Source organism: Coturnix japonica, chromosome Z, assembly GCF_054131305.1.
Source record: "Coturnix japonica strain WE chromosome Z, WE-NBRP24, whole genome shotgun sequence".
Lineage (NCBI taxonomy): Eukaryota > Metazoa > Chordata > Aves > Galliformes > Phasianidae > Coturnix > Coturnix japonica.
Window position 1 is genome coordinate 14,305,920 of NC_140702.1, and position 16,008 is coordinate 14,321,927.

General features: G+C 45.3%; 1 protein-coding gene across 1 annotated transcript; it reads right to left on the minus strand.

Moving 5' to 3' along the window:
• Positions 1-3,128: 3,128 nt before the first annotated feature.
• Positions 3,129-7,832, minus strand: LOC107306550 (uncharacterized). Its single transcript, XM_015849805.3, has 11 exons — positions 7,642-7,832; positions 7,161-7,222; positions 6,849-7,002; positions 6,320-6,576; positions 6,119-6,204; positions 5,574-5,665; positions 5,144-5,252; positions 4,805-4,907; positions 4,516-4,653; positions 3,913-4,091; positions 3,129-3,611 (listed from the first exon to the last, which is right to left on the minus strand). The coding sequence occupies exons 1-11, from the start codon at positions 7,727-7,729 to the stop codon at positions 3,410-3,412; spliced, it is 1,470 nt and encodes a 489-aa protein (XP_015705291.2). The 5' UTR covers positions 7,730-7,832; the 3' UTR covers positions 3,129-3,409.
• Between the last annotated feature and the right edge of the window lie 8,176 nt (positions 7,833-16,008).

The window sequence follows — 16,008 nt, forward strand, 5'->3', positions numbered from 1 at the left end:
TGAAGCTACAGTCACTCATCTGTCAGCTCAGCAGCCAAATGTTAATGTGACATCTCCTATACCTAATTCCAGTAACTATCAAGAATCTCTCTACACACAATTTACCTTGCTTATAATACCAAATTTACAGAGAATTTATGAAACCATAATGAAGTTATTTATTAAAAAGAATCCTAAGATGCCAAAATATGGATCAATGGTGCCTTCTGTGTGCAAATAATACTGCACATATTAGATACTGTGAGATGTTGTGAGGTTCATCTATAGGTCAGCTTTGAATTCAGGGCCTATCTCAGGCTCCAGCATTTAAAGGAGTCCATAAATACTTAGTAGTTGGTAAAACCCCACATTCTGTGGTCTGTGATGTGTGCTGAAAGTGCAGAAATGCATTGTGTTAGCAATGTCCCAGAAAGAGAACTTGCTGTGGATATAAATGAAACTGTGCTGGCTTTTGTCTGTTTGTTTTAATTTAGGAACAGGATGAGATGCTGTGATTGTCATGGAAAGTCCGTTCAGGAAAAATCTTCAATGACAGCATCTTCAAAGGCAGGAGCAAGTCTAATTAGAATGGTACAATTTGAGACATAAATTATTAGCATATATAAAGCAGAAAATGGTTCTGAACATAAGAACTACTATTCCCCCCACAGACTGCCTACCTCTGATAATCGTCATCACTGCTCTGCAACACCATGCCTAGGAATAAATGTTGACAGTAGCTGAAACTTAATCAATCTTCTATGTCAGCCATCCAGTATTTTATTAGTGAATAAACAGAGATCTTCCTTTCAGTGATACTTATCAGAAAAAGTGAATCTCTTCTGGTGCCTGTCATTACCAAAATGAAAGCTAACAAAATAAACATTGTAGGTTTTTTAAAATTAATTTTATCATAAATGTGCATGAAGTATAAAATGCTGTGATATGGTAAATACATACTGATTCATATAAATGTTAAAAGATTCTTATAATTCAAAACTATCAAATGAAAGTTCGGGTGTTTTTTTCCCATTTGAAGGCTGCCATGTCCTCAGTGTTGATTTCTATCTTCAAATAATCTGGTTTTTTTTTCAATAAGAAATACTCTGTCAGAAAAAAACAGAATCTATCAAAATACATATTTATCCCTTCAAAGAATACACAGAAAATATATATGTATTAATATTAAACTGGCAAACCAAATTTGTGCATCCTTATCTTTTGGTGCTTTTTCAGATAGAGTGAAGCTATTAAGCAATATATTGCTTACGACACTGAATTTTGTTTTCACAAAGTATAAACACACAAAGTGTGTGTGAAATTTTTGTCTGTTTGAGGCCAGAATATAACCCATGAAAATAGTTTCTCTTGCTTTAGTGGGATGCATACAACAATGTAATTATTTATCTAATGTATTTCTTCTCTCCTCAAGCAATGACCAGTAACCAGCTGTTCATTAAGGCATGTTAACTTTAATGAGTATTTAAGGAAAAATAAGCATCTTCATTTATCTGTATTTAAATAGTTAGTAATGAGTAATTTATTAGATAACCCCAGAAGTTAACCATGTAATGCATCTTGAAGTGTTACCTCTTGTTTGTATTTATAATGCACTTTTAGTTTCAGTTTTCTGTACTTAAAAATATGGAAGTAAAATTTACACTAGCCTAAAGCTTATTGTAATAAGTTGAAAGGAGTTTATTCGAGGCTTTGTGTTACTGGGGATGTAGCAGCATTGGAGACTGCTAAGACAATATTCAACATAGGACTAACTCATAGAAAATAATTTAAGGTGACTCAATCACAGTTGTATTTATTCTGATGGCTTTTTGGAAATGGTGCGTAGGATGATCTTTGTTTCTTTCATGAAGTAGTAATCAGGGAATGAGGTGCAAAACAGATGTTTTTCCTGGATTTGTGGAGAACTAGTGGGGAAAAAATGAAACACAGAGTTTGTAAGGAACCTCTGGAAATCATCCAGTCCAACTCCTCTACGGTTACCTGAGGAAGAGGATGCTCAAGATGTCCCTGTGGCTGCAGGGACAAACTACTGTAATTTGTCAGGACTAGGTATATTGAATGGCAAAATCTGGATTGATGACCAAGGGAGAAACTGTACCTTCAGTGTCCTCTCTCTAGATAATCATCTGTTGCCAACAGCACTGCCACATCCCTCTTCTCGTCTGAATAGTATCAAGCTGTATTCTTTACCTCTGGGAGCACATGGCAGCATTAGTCCAGTGCTAGCAGAATTAAAGGAACAGGGAACTGTGGTACCCATTCTTCTTTTAACTCCCTTGTATGATCAGTATGGAAAGCAAACAGCAAATGGAGCACTCAGGCCAGGGAAATGACAGCTGTATGGTGTGTATTCCATGTATGAATCACTGTCCACTGAATGTGGCACATCTATACCGACTCATTGTACCTTCATAGGATGTGCGGGGTGGCCTACTACAGTGCAGGCATTTCCTGTTTCTCAAGTCCTACCTCTGCCTACACACTACTGCCAGGGGCAACGAAGATGAGAGGGACACTCTTCGGTTATGCAACTGGGAAGAACCAATCTGTGTCAGAGTTTACTGACACAGGTTAAACTGCTTTTTTTTTTTTTTTTGTGGGAGGAGGCTCCAAGGGGACTACCATCCTGCATGCGCAGAATGACACTCACCAAAAAAGGACAGTTTATAAATAGACTATGCAAACAAGGGACAGAAGGATTCTCCCCACTGACCTGAAGACAAACATGGACCAATGGGACACTGCTGGATGCATGGTGATGACTATCTGCTTTCTATAATGAAACCTTGCTAAAATTTCCTGTTCTTTTTACTATTGCCTTCTTCTCTACCCTATACCCAGCCTGACTAGGATTAGTAATTAACTCATTGGACAACATTTGACCTCATTTGCATCACAGTCTCAGTCCGAGTATATCATGAACTTCCTCCTCTGATCAATGGACTGAGACCCATTGTACCTCCCCGTGGCTTATGGAATGTTCAGACTGCTTTAAGGCTTCAGATGTCCCACTTATCTAGGAATAACAACCTTCCCTAAGCAGAATGCTGCTTTGCTGAGACTCTGAAGAAGTTGCTGAGGCAATGCTGTTTGTGGGCGCAAAGCAACCACATAAGGCAAACACTATGTATGGGGTGAATTTTTCTTTATTTGATGGAAGATGATAATTTGGGAAAGATTGATGGAAGATGTTAAGTTCCTTTTGGAAAGTTTGATTGAAGATGTTACTTTTGGAAAATTTGATTGAAGATGTTAAGCTACTTGATTGAGGATTTTGTTACTTTTGGAAAGCTTGATTGAAGACGTTCCTTTTGAAAAGTTTGATGGAAGATGTTCCTTTTGGAAAGCTTGATTGAAGATGTTACTTTTGGAAAGGTGCCCCTTGGCCCCACTGCTGATAGCTCTCCCCCTACAAAGATGGCAGCGTGCGGCGGTGGGAGGCTCTGCCTGAGTGCGCCTGGGTGCAGTTGCTGGTGCCTGAAGGGGTGTTTTGGTGCAGACCGTGATGGCTACGGCCGCTGCAGCCGGAAGCCGCCTGGCAGCTTCCTATCAGGGCTGGCAGGCCCTGGGCCTTCTCATGGCGGTCCAAGAGCCTCGTCTTCTCTCTATTCCTATAGGAACCAAGAAGAAAGGCGTTCAGCTCTGGGCTGTGGAAGGAGGGACAGAAATGCTGCAGGGCTTCTCTCAGACCTGTAGTCTGGAAATGTGCTGCTCAGGACAGGCCCCACTCTGTGTGATGCCCAGGGGCCCTCATGCCCAGGTCCCTCTGCATCAAGAGTGCCCAACAGCTGGGGGGTAGGCAGGCAGGAGGCAGCTGAGCCCTGCAGCCCAGGGAAGCACAGACAAAAGCTCTGGGGCTCAGGGCTTGCTGATGCTGCTCCCGGGCCTCTGTAGGAACCAGGACACACTTACTGTTCCCGTGATGTCCCTGTGAGCTGCAGCTTCTTCTGCCAGTCCCCTGGTGCTGTCTGCCCTGCAAGGCTTTGGCACCTGTCCTTCCCTTTCAGCCTCTCTTTCAGCTGCTGATCGTACTCCCTTCTCACAATGTAGGAAGGACGAGGGTCACCTTCCAGTTGGCGGTGGAAGGGGTTCTGCAAAGGCAAAACATCATCGTAAAGAACAGTTGCAAGGAGCTGGGGCTGCCCCTCAGGATGTGGTTGTGCAGGAAATGGCACTGAAGAGCAGCAGGCTCTCTCTCTCAACAACACAGACTCTGCCTTCGCTCCCTGAAGCCAAGGGCCAGAAGCATCACCTTTTCTGCCCAGAGGTGGGTAAGTGGGCTCCAATGCCTCAGCTGAGGTAGGTGCCTCACACAGTCTTGGTTTAGTCTTCCCATGCGCGTGCCCAGCCAGCTGCTGCCTTTGCCCAGTGACTTGCAGGGTGGTGGGCAGACAGAAGATGCTTCCTCACCAGGTGGCCACAGCAATGCTGGCATGTCTAGGAGCCTTGTACTGCTCCCCTCCCGAGGAGCAGGGGAAATGCCCTTTCCCTGAGGGTGCTCAGTGCACACTGTACCTGGCTTCTCTCTGCGCTCAGCCTCTGTATGTACTCCTGGCACTCTGTCTGGATTTCAGCTTCGACCTCCTTGCGCTTGGAAGCCATCAGCACCTGGAGCCGTTTCTCCTCAGTCACAGCACGCATCAAGCGCGCTGCCTGCAGGCCAGGGAAACACAACCATTGGCAGCGTCAGTCTCCTGGGGCTTAGGCAGGGACCCCTGGGAGGGCAGCTGCTGCTGCTGCCATGCCTGCCCTCCTCTGGAGCCCAGGGGGATTCAAGGGTGGCGGATCAATGCCTCTGACATACCACTCTGGAGGACTGCTTGGCACTGGCAGAGGGCTCCGGCTCATCTGGAGGTTTTGGTTGTTCCACCTCTTCAGCATGCACCTCCTCAGGCTGTGGCACAAAGCTAAAGAGAGACAGCAGGCTGAGCTGGTGGGAACACAGGCTGAAGCAGTTTCTCCCCACTTGTCTTGCAGCCCACAGCTCTTCTCCATAAGAACAAGGAATTGTGGAGGTTGTCACCTTGCCATTTCCAGGGCCTTTTGGCGAGGGCCCCAAGACTGAGGGAAATACCTCCCTGGCACAAGCCAGAGCACGGTGTGTCCCCCACCCCCTGCCACTGTATTGATCCACGAGGCTCACCTGGCTTTATCCCTTTGCATTTCCTCCTCCAGCTCCTTGAATTTTCTCTCTATCCTCAAAACCTGAGATACCCTGCGTCGAGCCAGCACCACTGGATCATAAATGCTCACTGCATGTGGTAAGCAAGAGAACATCATGTCATCTTTGTGACTGTGCAGATAAGCAGCAGTGGCAGAGCTGCTTGGCTGTGCTCTCCCACATATTGACACCTTGGGAGCAGAGACACCATTTCAGGAGCTCTTTGCCCCTGCTGGACATCGGTCTCTGTCCAGATCTGCATTCCTCCTGAGCCTATTGTGCTCTGTCTCACCCCCCTCCCAGCAGCAGGGACAAATGGGGAGATGCTTGGGAACTCCAGGGCTTACTGACTGGGGGTTACTTCCCCAGCAGAGAAAAGGATTCCTCATCCAACTGAGGCGCATTCACGTACCTCTTCGGGCACCCTCGCCCCATGGCTGTGAATGTCTTCGGGGCTTGAGGGAACTAAGTCGTCTGTAAGTCTTTGGTTCCTGAACTTCAATCCTGGAAACAAGAAGACCCCGGTGGGCAAAAGGGGCACCAAGCTCCCTCAGTGCCTGACACTGAGAACCTGCTGGCAAGGCTCTTTGGGTGCCAGTGCTGAGCCCTTGGAGGACTCTCTGTGGGAGCTGAGAGGTCCTCCAGTCTCCATCAACTTCTGCCTCTGAGCTTCTGTCACCTTCGTGCCACCCCCAAATTGCAGGACTCTCCTCACTGCCCCCACATACCCTCCTCCCGCCTCTCTCACCCCTGGGCCCACAGCACATGGACTGGCCCATTGGAATGCTCTGTCTGGGTGGACTGATCCATGGGCTGAATGGAAGCTCTCCCAGTAAAGTGCTGCTCTTGCCTAAGAGCCATGCAAGGAAAGGGGCCTGAGCAAGAAGCTGCCCCAGAGCATGAGCTGAGCAGCTGCACCCTTGGTCATCCAGCTGCTGCAGGAGTAGTAGTGCTCACCTTGGCAGCATGACGCAGCCATCCTCACTGCGTCGAGTAAATTTGTTTTTGCCTCTGAATGCAATCATGTTCATCATCTTGGGGTCCTGCATTGGGACAGACAGAAATGAGCAGAGGCCACATACACGTGTCTGTTGCTCCCAAGAGTGGCAAACCTCATCTGGGAGCATTGCAGGGAGCCCTGGAGGTTTGCAAGCTCACCCCGAGAAGAGCAGGCAGCATGTTGCCCGTTGCATCCACCTGCAGTGCACAGCTGTCAAAGAAGTTCATGATGACCTCCTGCCCTCTCACAGAAAGAATGCCAAGGCTGCTGAAGAAGAAGTCAACTTCCTGCTTCCCTCGGAGCGCCTCAGCAAAGAAGAGCAGGGTCTCATGGATGCACTGCTCTACGATTGGCTCGCGGAAGTGGATGCTTTCAGCAATCTCCTCAAAGTCCAGTGGATACTCAAACATCTCAACTGCAAAACAACCCCAGACCAACCACATCACTCCCTGCAGGAAAGGCAGGGAAGCTTTGCCACCTGCTCCCAGCTATGGGCTGGGGAGAGCTGGGCAAATAGGGCTGGTGCCCAGGGGAGGGGCAGGCTGCTGGGATGCTGCGTGTGCACCGTCCCCCAGCACTCTCCAGGCTGCAAGAGACTTTGCTCTTGCCATGTCACAGGGATTTCAGCGTGGAGCAAATTGCTGGGGCATTTTTCAGCAGAGTAAAGCAAAGCAAAATTCTTCTTACGAGGAATTCTGGTCTTAGGCTGCTTGAGCTTGTAAAATCTCTGGATGTGACGGCTCATGTGGAAAATGGGTTTATCCACATCCAGAACCCCATCCTTTCCAGCGGCGGCACGAGCTGGCACAACTGCAAAGCTCCCAATCCCGATATCCACCGCCTGAGAAGTCAAACAAGAAGAGGGAACCATGGCAGTGCTGGGTTGGAGGTGGGGAAGATGCTGGGTGACCTGCTGGCCCTGGGCATGGTGCTGTGCGGCCTGCCCGCCACTCGGGTGCAGAGGGACGAGCTGGGCAATGAGTAGGAGGTAAGGCTCACCTTCTTCTCCTGCAGTTGTCTGCAAATATACTTGGATGTGGCATCCCACACTCTGCAGATTTCTGGAAAGCAAAAGGATCCATCATGCTTGGAGCTGGCAATGCCCAACCACTCTGAAACCCCTTCCCCAACAGAGGAGAGAGCAGATTGCCACCAAGCTCTCCCTTGCCCTCAGCAGAAGCTACTCGCGCTGCTGTAGCTTCCCAGCACAGCTCCTGACCGTGCCCAGCGAGCGGGAAGTGCACACTGCGCCCGGGGCGGGCCTGGAGAGGGAAGGGATGCGCTCTGGGGAAGGGGGTCCTGGCACCAGCTGCAGGCCTGAGCTGCCAAAGCAATCCCTGAGCCGGGCATGGCTCTGCTCGCAGACACCAGGCCCCTCCTGGGTCCCTTCCCCCAGCTGCCCAGCCCCCAGCTTTCCACACCTCGTCTCCTCTCTGTCTTTGCTACCACAGCGCTGCCCCAAGGGCCCCTGAAGCCTTACCCGATGTGGTGAGCTCCTTGAGTAAGGAAAGCTCTTTGGGATCCAAGGGATCGAAGAGCAGGTATCTGAACACCCCAACCACCTCCATGCTGAGCAGCAGTTGGACAAGCGGTGCTCACTCCCTTGCTCCTGTTCCTTGGCTCTTGGCAAGCAGATTCTCACACTATCTCAAAGGTTTCCCTGGCCTTCTCCTGCCGGCAGAGCAGCTCTAGCAGAGCAGAGCAGCGCTGACAAGAACAGCCCTGGCACTTCCCAAGCCTCGCTGGGAAATGTGGCTGGGGGACGCTGGGGAGAGCGACTCAGAGCTGAGCCCCACTGTGACGTGTCACAGAGGGCTGTGGGAACCTGCCCACCTCACAGTCCCCCCACATCTGGGCCCAGCATGGGCGGGGGAGCCCAGCGAGGCCCCCCAGGGTGCAGTGCTGACGCTGCCTCTGTATCTCAGCTCAGGCACACTCATCTGGCCAGAAAGAAACTCTAGGATGCACAGAAGGAAAGTGTGGTCATGCTGAAGGAGCTCTGTGCACTTGCATGGGCAAGATGGCTGCCCGATGCACCAAGGGCAAGCATGAAACATCACAAAGCCCCTTGCATGCCCCAGGTGATCCCCGATGAGCGTGATTAATTCCACAGCCATCTGCAAAGGGGGACCACAACTGGCCATGGCAAATGGGCTTCTGCGAGCTGTCCCAGCACGAAGCACCTTCAATGTGCATTCTCCAACGCATGCTCAGTTTCATGAGACAGGACTCTCCACTTCCAAAACTCTCCGATCAACACCACACCGAGCCCCACTGTCTTGAGGACTATAAGCATTGCTCTAGAACAGATACACTAAAGCCACGAGACGCCCTCATAGGTGGATGGAAAGTGGAGATGTCTACCACCCCTGTCACGGCGTTATCCCTAGATATCAGTCCGTGATGGGGGGCACAGGCCTCGGGAAAAGGAAAAAATGGAGACAAAAGAGCGAGGGAAAAAAGGAAGGCCCCGGCCCCCGCCGGCCCCGGGACAGTTGCTACGGGAGAGGGGGAAGGGCAGAGAGCGAGCAGACAGCTTTGTTTTCATATATATATATATGTATGTATATAAAATGAGGAGGGAGGTATTTGAGTCTAATCCCTCATGACTGAGACTGTACTTTTGGATTCATTAGAAAGGAATGGTGTCATTTCTTTAATATACATTGTTTGTTCTGCAAGCTGCAAGTTTACTCACAAACTTGTCATTTTGAGCACACTTCTAGTGCTAACCCTTATTTGCATTGTGAGATGGTTTTAACTCAGATGCATTAAATGCTTTCACAAATTGATTTTCTTTATTAGACTGTTAGTGTCTCAGCAGCTTGGATATAACTGCCAGTGCAGTGGATGCCAACTCAGCAAAATTCTGGCACAGATAAACAGAAAATGGGGGATGGTAGATGTGTGTGTTTTATGAGCATTCTAAGCGATTTATGGGTAATATAGTTTCTTTTTCAAAAGTGGCTTAGTTTAGCTCCTAAATCACTGATTTTCAGGTAGCAAAAGGCTTTTCAGTGAATTGAATTTACAGGAGAGTGTTTAATTTGTAGAGTGGCATCCTCCTGCATTTCAAATGCTTGTGACACCTCTTATTACATGATGAAAAGCAGGAAAGTTTTTTTCTACCCCTTAACTCTGTTAATTTTGTAGATTTGTAAAAGTAACAGTGATTCAGTGAGAGTAGCCAAAGGACGGTGTTTATGACCATTGTAAGAATAATTTAGAAGGTGCAGCATATATATGAAAGAAGCACAGGGAGTTGCTGGAGAATGTGAACTCAGATGCTGAGTCAACATCACTCCAGCACCTTTTAAAAGTATAGCCATGGGTTCTTGAAAGACAGGTCCTGCTTGACCAACCTGATCTCCTTCTATGATTGAGTGACATGCCTGGAGGATGAGGGAATGGCTGATGATGTGGACCACCTTAAATTCAGCAGAGCTTTTGACAGTGTCTCCCACAGTATTCTCCTGGAGAAAACTGCAGCCCATGGTGTGAGCAGGTACAGTCTTTGCTGGGTAAAGAGCTGGCTGGAGGGCTGTGTCCAGAGAGTGATGAATGGAATTAAATTCAGCTGGTGGGTGGTCATGAGTGGTGTTACCCAGGAGCTGGAACTGGGGCCTGTTCTGTTCAATATCTTTTCCAGTGCCCTGGATGAGGGCATCAAATGCACCCTCAGCAAGTTTGAAGATGAATTCCAATTGGCAAGAAATGCTGATCTGCCTGGGAGAAGGAAGGCACTACAGAGGGATTGGTACAGGCTGTGTACCTGGGCTGAGGCCAATGGGATGAAGTTCAACAAGACCAAGTGCTGGATCCTGAACTTTGGCTACAACAACCCCATGCAGTGCTACAAGGCTAGGGGAAAGTGGCTGGAAGGCTGCCTAGAGGAAATGGACCTGGAGCTATTGGTCAGCTGAACACGAGCCAGCAGTGTGCACAGGTGGCCAAGAAGGCCAATGACATCCTGTCTTGTATCAGAAGTAGTGCTGTCAGCAGGACAAGGAAAGTGATCATCCTCCTGTACTCAGCACTGGTGAGGCTGCACCTCAAGTACTGTGTTCAGTTTTGGGCCCCCTCACTAAAAGAAAGACATGGAGGCTTTGGAGTGTGTTCAGAGGAGGGCAGCTAAGCTGGTGGGTGGTCTGGAGCACAAGTCTTATGAGGTGCAGCTGAGGAAGTGGGGATTGTTCAGTCTGGAGAAGAGGAGGTTCAGGGGAGACCTTATTGCTCTCTGTAAGCACCTGAAGGGAGGTTGTAGTGAGCTGAGGGTCAGCCTCTTCTCATATGTGACTAGTAAAATGACTAGAGGGAATGGTCTTAAGTTGTATCAGGGAAGATTCATGTTGGACAGTAGGAAAAACTTCTCTGAAAGAGTGATCTGGTGCTGGAAGCTACCTAGGGAAGTGATGGAATCACCCGCCCTGCAGGTGTTGAAGAAATATTTAGATGTTGTACCAAGGGACATGGATTATTGGGAAATATTGATGGTAGGTGGATGATTGGACTGGATGATCTTGGAGGTCTCTGCCAACATTGGTGGTTCTACGATTCTGTGAACACGTCCCTTTGGAGGCTTTAGTTGAGCAAGCATATCCCATTGTAAACAAACTGCCTGGAGAAAGATGAGAACAACTTCAGAATGTCTACGAATATTCATGGAGGAAAGATTGAAAGATGAGGGACTGTATCATCTATTAAAACATAGCATGAGGGGAGACATGAAATTATTGTGACATTTAAAAGGCTGCCGAAAAAAAGGAATTAGATTGTTCTCATGTAAGAACATTGGAAAATAATAAAATGAAAGAGTAGATTTCAGGTAGAGATGGAGATTTAAGGTAGGAACACTTGAGCAGCTGGCTAATTAACAACAGAATGGGCTATGGGTAGAATTGGATTTAAAGGGATGAGGGTTCAGGGCAAACATCTTTGTACAAAAACACCTGTGCTTTCTTGAAGGTACTGAACAGCCTTGCAGTGCTGTCTTTTTTGTTTCCATACAGATGACCCAGATATTACTATTCTGTGAAATGCAATGGAGCTGGAGAAACCATGCTGACAACACTAACTTTATGCCTTAATATTTTCTATACTTCCTTATTTCCTTTTATCACTTTTCACCAGAAACAGAAGAAAGACTTGACTCTGGAATCTAATACCCTTATTGCTGCCCATCACACTCACTACATGCCCACCTTTCTTTGGAAGTATTCTTGTACATATTCAGCAAGGACAGAGAGGTATAGTGAATTGGTGTTGAAAGAAACACTGCAAATTCTATGTGCAAATAGATGAATGCAAGTGGCTTTAACTGACCAAGGCCAGCAGGGCTTTAAGCCAGGGCTAATACTGCAGCCTTGCTAATTCGTTATCAGGCAGTCAGAAGGGATAAGGTCAAAAGGGTCAAGAGCAGAACAGGATAGTAACTTGCAGACTACATTACGTGCTGAAATTCTGATTTCTTATTCAGATCAGCTCCAGTGTAATGAAAATAGGAAGAGAGGGAATACAATTGCTGCTGTAGAATTGCCTGACTTTACAAAGGCATAACAAATGGCAAAATTTTAACATCTGCTCTTTGGTTTTATAGTTGAAACACTGCCATTCCTCAGAAGATGCAACAATTTGTCACTCCTTTATCTCCATCAGACTTCACTGGAACTGTTTCCCCTTCTCTGTACATTTAAGAAGTGTGGCAAGTGAGGAATGGGCTCCATTGCTGGTGCAGAATGGAGATGTTTATTGTAGGTGCTCACAAGCTTTTATATCCCTCTACCAACACCCAGGTCACATGTACCAGCCAGGCACCTTGTGTGTGTTTACATCTGGTGCAACTAGCTGCCCAGCTTATTTACTCATTTGCAAGGTCTTTTGTTCATTATATCTTTGTTTCTCCCACAAAGAACTAAATTTTAGGAAGGAAAAATACACAGTGGAAATATTCCTTAATATTCACAGGTTTTGGAATGGAATAGAAAGTTAATGATATGTACTGCTCCTGTCTTTTGTCTTTTTCCCTCACAGTGTTGAAAGTAATCCATTGCAGCTGAAAACATAAACTTAAACCGTTTAACCTTTAAAATAAAACCTTGTTTTCAAATAGTTGTGTAAAGGCACTGATTTAAGTTACTCTTTGTGTATATGTGGAGCAGGAGAGCTTTAGTTAGGGTCTTAGAATTGCTGTTGCATCTAGAAATACCTCCTGTGTGCTGCAATAAAATAGTGCAAGTTCTCCATGCATGGTGATGGGATATCCTGTCTGGGAAGAACAAGAGGATTACATACAAATTTCAGTGCATGCACCTTGGAGACAGAAGTACTTCTGCTATTCAATAGTGTCACAAAGAAAGAGTCTTTTACACAGTCATAGAATTAGGCCTGCCATGGATTGAAGCATGCACTCAAGTTTATTTTGAAAGTGCTTTTGTACACCGTGCCCATTAAGAAAGATGAATTTGTCATAAATCTCTTTTTCTTACTTTTTCCTTTTCCTTTTTTTTTTTCTTTCTTTTTTTTTTTTTTTTTTTTTTCTTTTTCAAAGGATAAGTGGGAATTCTGCATCTAATAGAGGGACTTCATGAAGAGGAATTTGCAGGCTGAGTAGTTTTAATGTTTCTGCTACCACAGATGGCCTGTGTGACAAGAGTGTGTGGAGCTGCCAAAGACTGTCAGTTTTCTTCCTTCAGCTCTTGCCACCATACTCTATGGAGCACTTTAAAAGCCTAGTGATGTTTGGACTATTTGTTGTTGCCATTTTCCCCTAACAGCATTCTTTATCTGTATGCTGCTGTAGTTCCTTCCTAAGTGCATTTTATAAACAGCTTGCAGGCAAGGGCATCCAGCATCATATTTACATGTGTGCAGTTCTGTCATCCCTTGTGTTGTGAAACTGTATTCGATTTTATAAGCAGCCAATGGGAATTTAATACTGCAGTTTATAACAATGGCAAGAGTGCGGATCTCAAGAAAAAAAAAAATGCACTTCTAATACAATCCTCAGATCTTTCAGATCAAAGCATATCTTCTGTCTCCTTCCTGAAAATAGGTACTACAGTTTTATGGGGAAATGAATCTTCCACCCAATAAACTGCTAATTTTGAATACTTTTTACAGTGCAGTTCAGACATTAGTCCCATTAGATAATTCATGAACAGCTAACTTGTGCATTTTGAATGATGAGTGCTGGAAACAAACATCTGTAGGAATCTGAACTGTGTGTGCAGCAAACTGAATCTGTTGTGGCAGTGACTGGAGTCATGGAATCTTAGAATGGCCTGGGTTGAAAGTGACCACAGTGATCATTCAGTTTCAGCCCCCCTGCTACAAGCAGGGTTGTCAGTCACCAGAGAAGGCTGCCCAGAGCTACATCCAGCCTGGCCTTGAGTGCCTCCAGGGTTGGGGCATCCACAACCTCCTTGGGCAACCTGTTGCAGTGTGTCACCACCCTGAGTGAAAAACTTCTGCCAAATATCTAACCTAAACCTCCCCTGTGTCAGTTTAAGACCATTCCCCGCTTGTCCTTTAACTGTTCACCCTCGTGAACAGCCATTGCCCCTCCTGTTCATATGTTCCCTTCAAGTACTGCAAGACCACAATGTGGTCTCCCCAGAGCCTCCTCTTCTCCAAGATAAACAAGCACAGTTCCCTCAACCTTACCTCATAGGAGGGGTGCTCCAGCCCTCTAATCATCTTAGTGGTCTTCCTCAGTACCTGAGCTCCATGTCCTTGTTGTGCTGGGGGCCCCAGGCATGGATGCCTGGCCTGAAGAATGGCTCAGCTGAATACATGCCAAACCTAAGTGGTTAATGAACTAACTCTGTAACCTACAGCTTGGCAGACTAGAGTGATGGTAAATAGAGTATATAGTTCATATACTTTGGGAGCACAGTTTATCTCACCATTATCCACTCCAGGATGTAAAGTGTGCATCTAAGATGATAGTGTAGAGAGCACCCACTTCCCAGAATACATACAAAGAGAAATAGCCTTTTGACTTCCAGTCAGACATGAACAGTTTATGTTGCGGAAGAACAATTTTTCACTCTTGATATCTCTGGCACAAGCTAACATCTTTGACTCATGAAACAGAAAACTGGAATTGCTTTTATGTGCTAAACGTGGCGTTTTACTGTAGTGCTCAGAAATCCTTGAGCCCAAAAAAGCCATGCTTCAGTCTGTGGCTGAGCAATGACTTAAACCATCACTAGTATGACCATGTGATGGGACTCCTAAAACAGTCCTCTAAGGTCTTGCTTCTTCAAGTACTACTGAAATTTAGTGAGATTTTGCATTACTTTCTGGAGGAGCGGGCCTCAAATACTTATAGCTAGGCATGAGGAAGATGAACATGAGAAGAGGAACAAGAAATCTGGAAGTAGGATTTGTGGAGGAGGGAAACTGGAGTGAAAGAAATAGGAAGAAAATTTGTAAAATATATGTTATTATAGTCTAGGATCAACATCATGTCAGAAGTGAGTTTGTTTCTAGCTTTGAAACTGCTTTTTGTTGTTGTTGATATTTGTTTTGTGGGGTTTTTTTTATATGTATATATGTGGTTGGGTTTTGTGGTTTTTTTTGGTGGTGGGGGGAGGGGAAGGAGGTCTATTACTTTAAAGGTCTATCCTTCTAACATTTCACTTGAAGAGTCGATTATGAAGCCAAGTATATATCTTATAGTTGTTAATATACACATTGTAAAATTTATTTGGATATTTTCATAAGAATCAACAACAAGAAACTCTCTAATTACTCTTCTATCAATGGAAAGTACTTTAATGTTTAGCAGTCATTACAAACATTGAATGCTTATTTTCTGCTCTGACAGGCTTCCAAGAAAACCTATTTAGTAATTTCCAGTTCAACACACTGCTACAAAAGACTGGAAAAAATAATCACAATAGAAAAAATGCATTTCTCTGCCACGGGAGAATGCTTACGTACTCTATTGTTCAAGTTGGTTCTACTAACTTTCACCAGTACCAGACTGTTATCCATCATCACTGGATTTTACATAGCTTACTCTGTATTTCCACAGAGGGAACAAACTGATTTGTCATTGACTGAAAAGCATACATTCATGCTGAAAGAGAATCAGATAATTTTCTGATTTATTTTTAAAAGTAAAATGAAAAAAAAACCTTAAAATTCATAACTTTTACTGTCATATGTTTTCCAGTTCTAAAATAAAAGAGGGATTTCTAGAAAGGGATTATTTTCTTACTTTTTGTTTTGGAAGTGGAACCTTTGTCAATCATCCTTAATAAATTATTGGTGGAACAGCTTGTTCAAGGTCCCACAAAACGTACAAATCACCTTGTTGTTACTGAGCTGAACTGAGATCTTGATAATGTCCATCAACAAACTGACCTCAGCATATTTTCATTTTTCTTGGGGTGTAGGTTGTTGTTCATGAACAAAAACAGCAGTAAAGTTTCTGTCTCTTGAAAGAGTTAACTGTAAAGGACTTAGCAATGACAGGAGAATTCAAGGAAGTAATATTTCCTTACTTGAGTTCAGTTTTATCACTATGTGTGAACTGTTGCCATCAGAATCACACTCAGCAGGAGTAACTTTCCTTTTTCCTTTTTGATTCATAGATCTCAAGGTTAGTCATGAAATGTTGATGTATGTATTTGGCAGAAGAGAGAAGGATACTCCCCAAATTAACCTGCCCCCTAGAGTTGTCAAATACACTCTACTCCAAAAATTAACAGTTCCTTATAGAATAGCACATCTGCTAGTGACTTGGAGGAAGGCTTCATCACATGAAAAGATCTCAAGAAATATTTCATATAGATATGCCTCATTTAGGTTAACTTTTAACTTTTAGAACTTATAATTT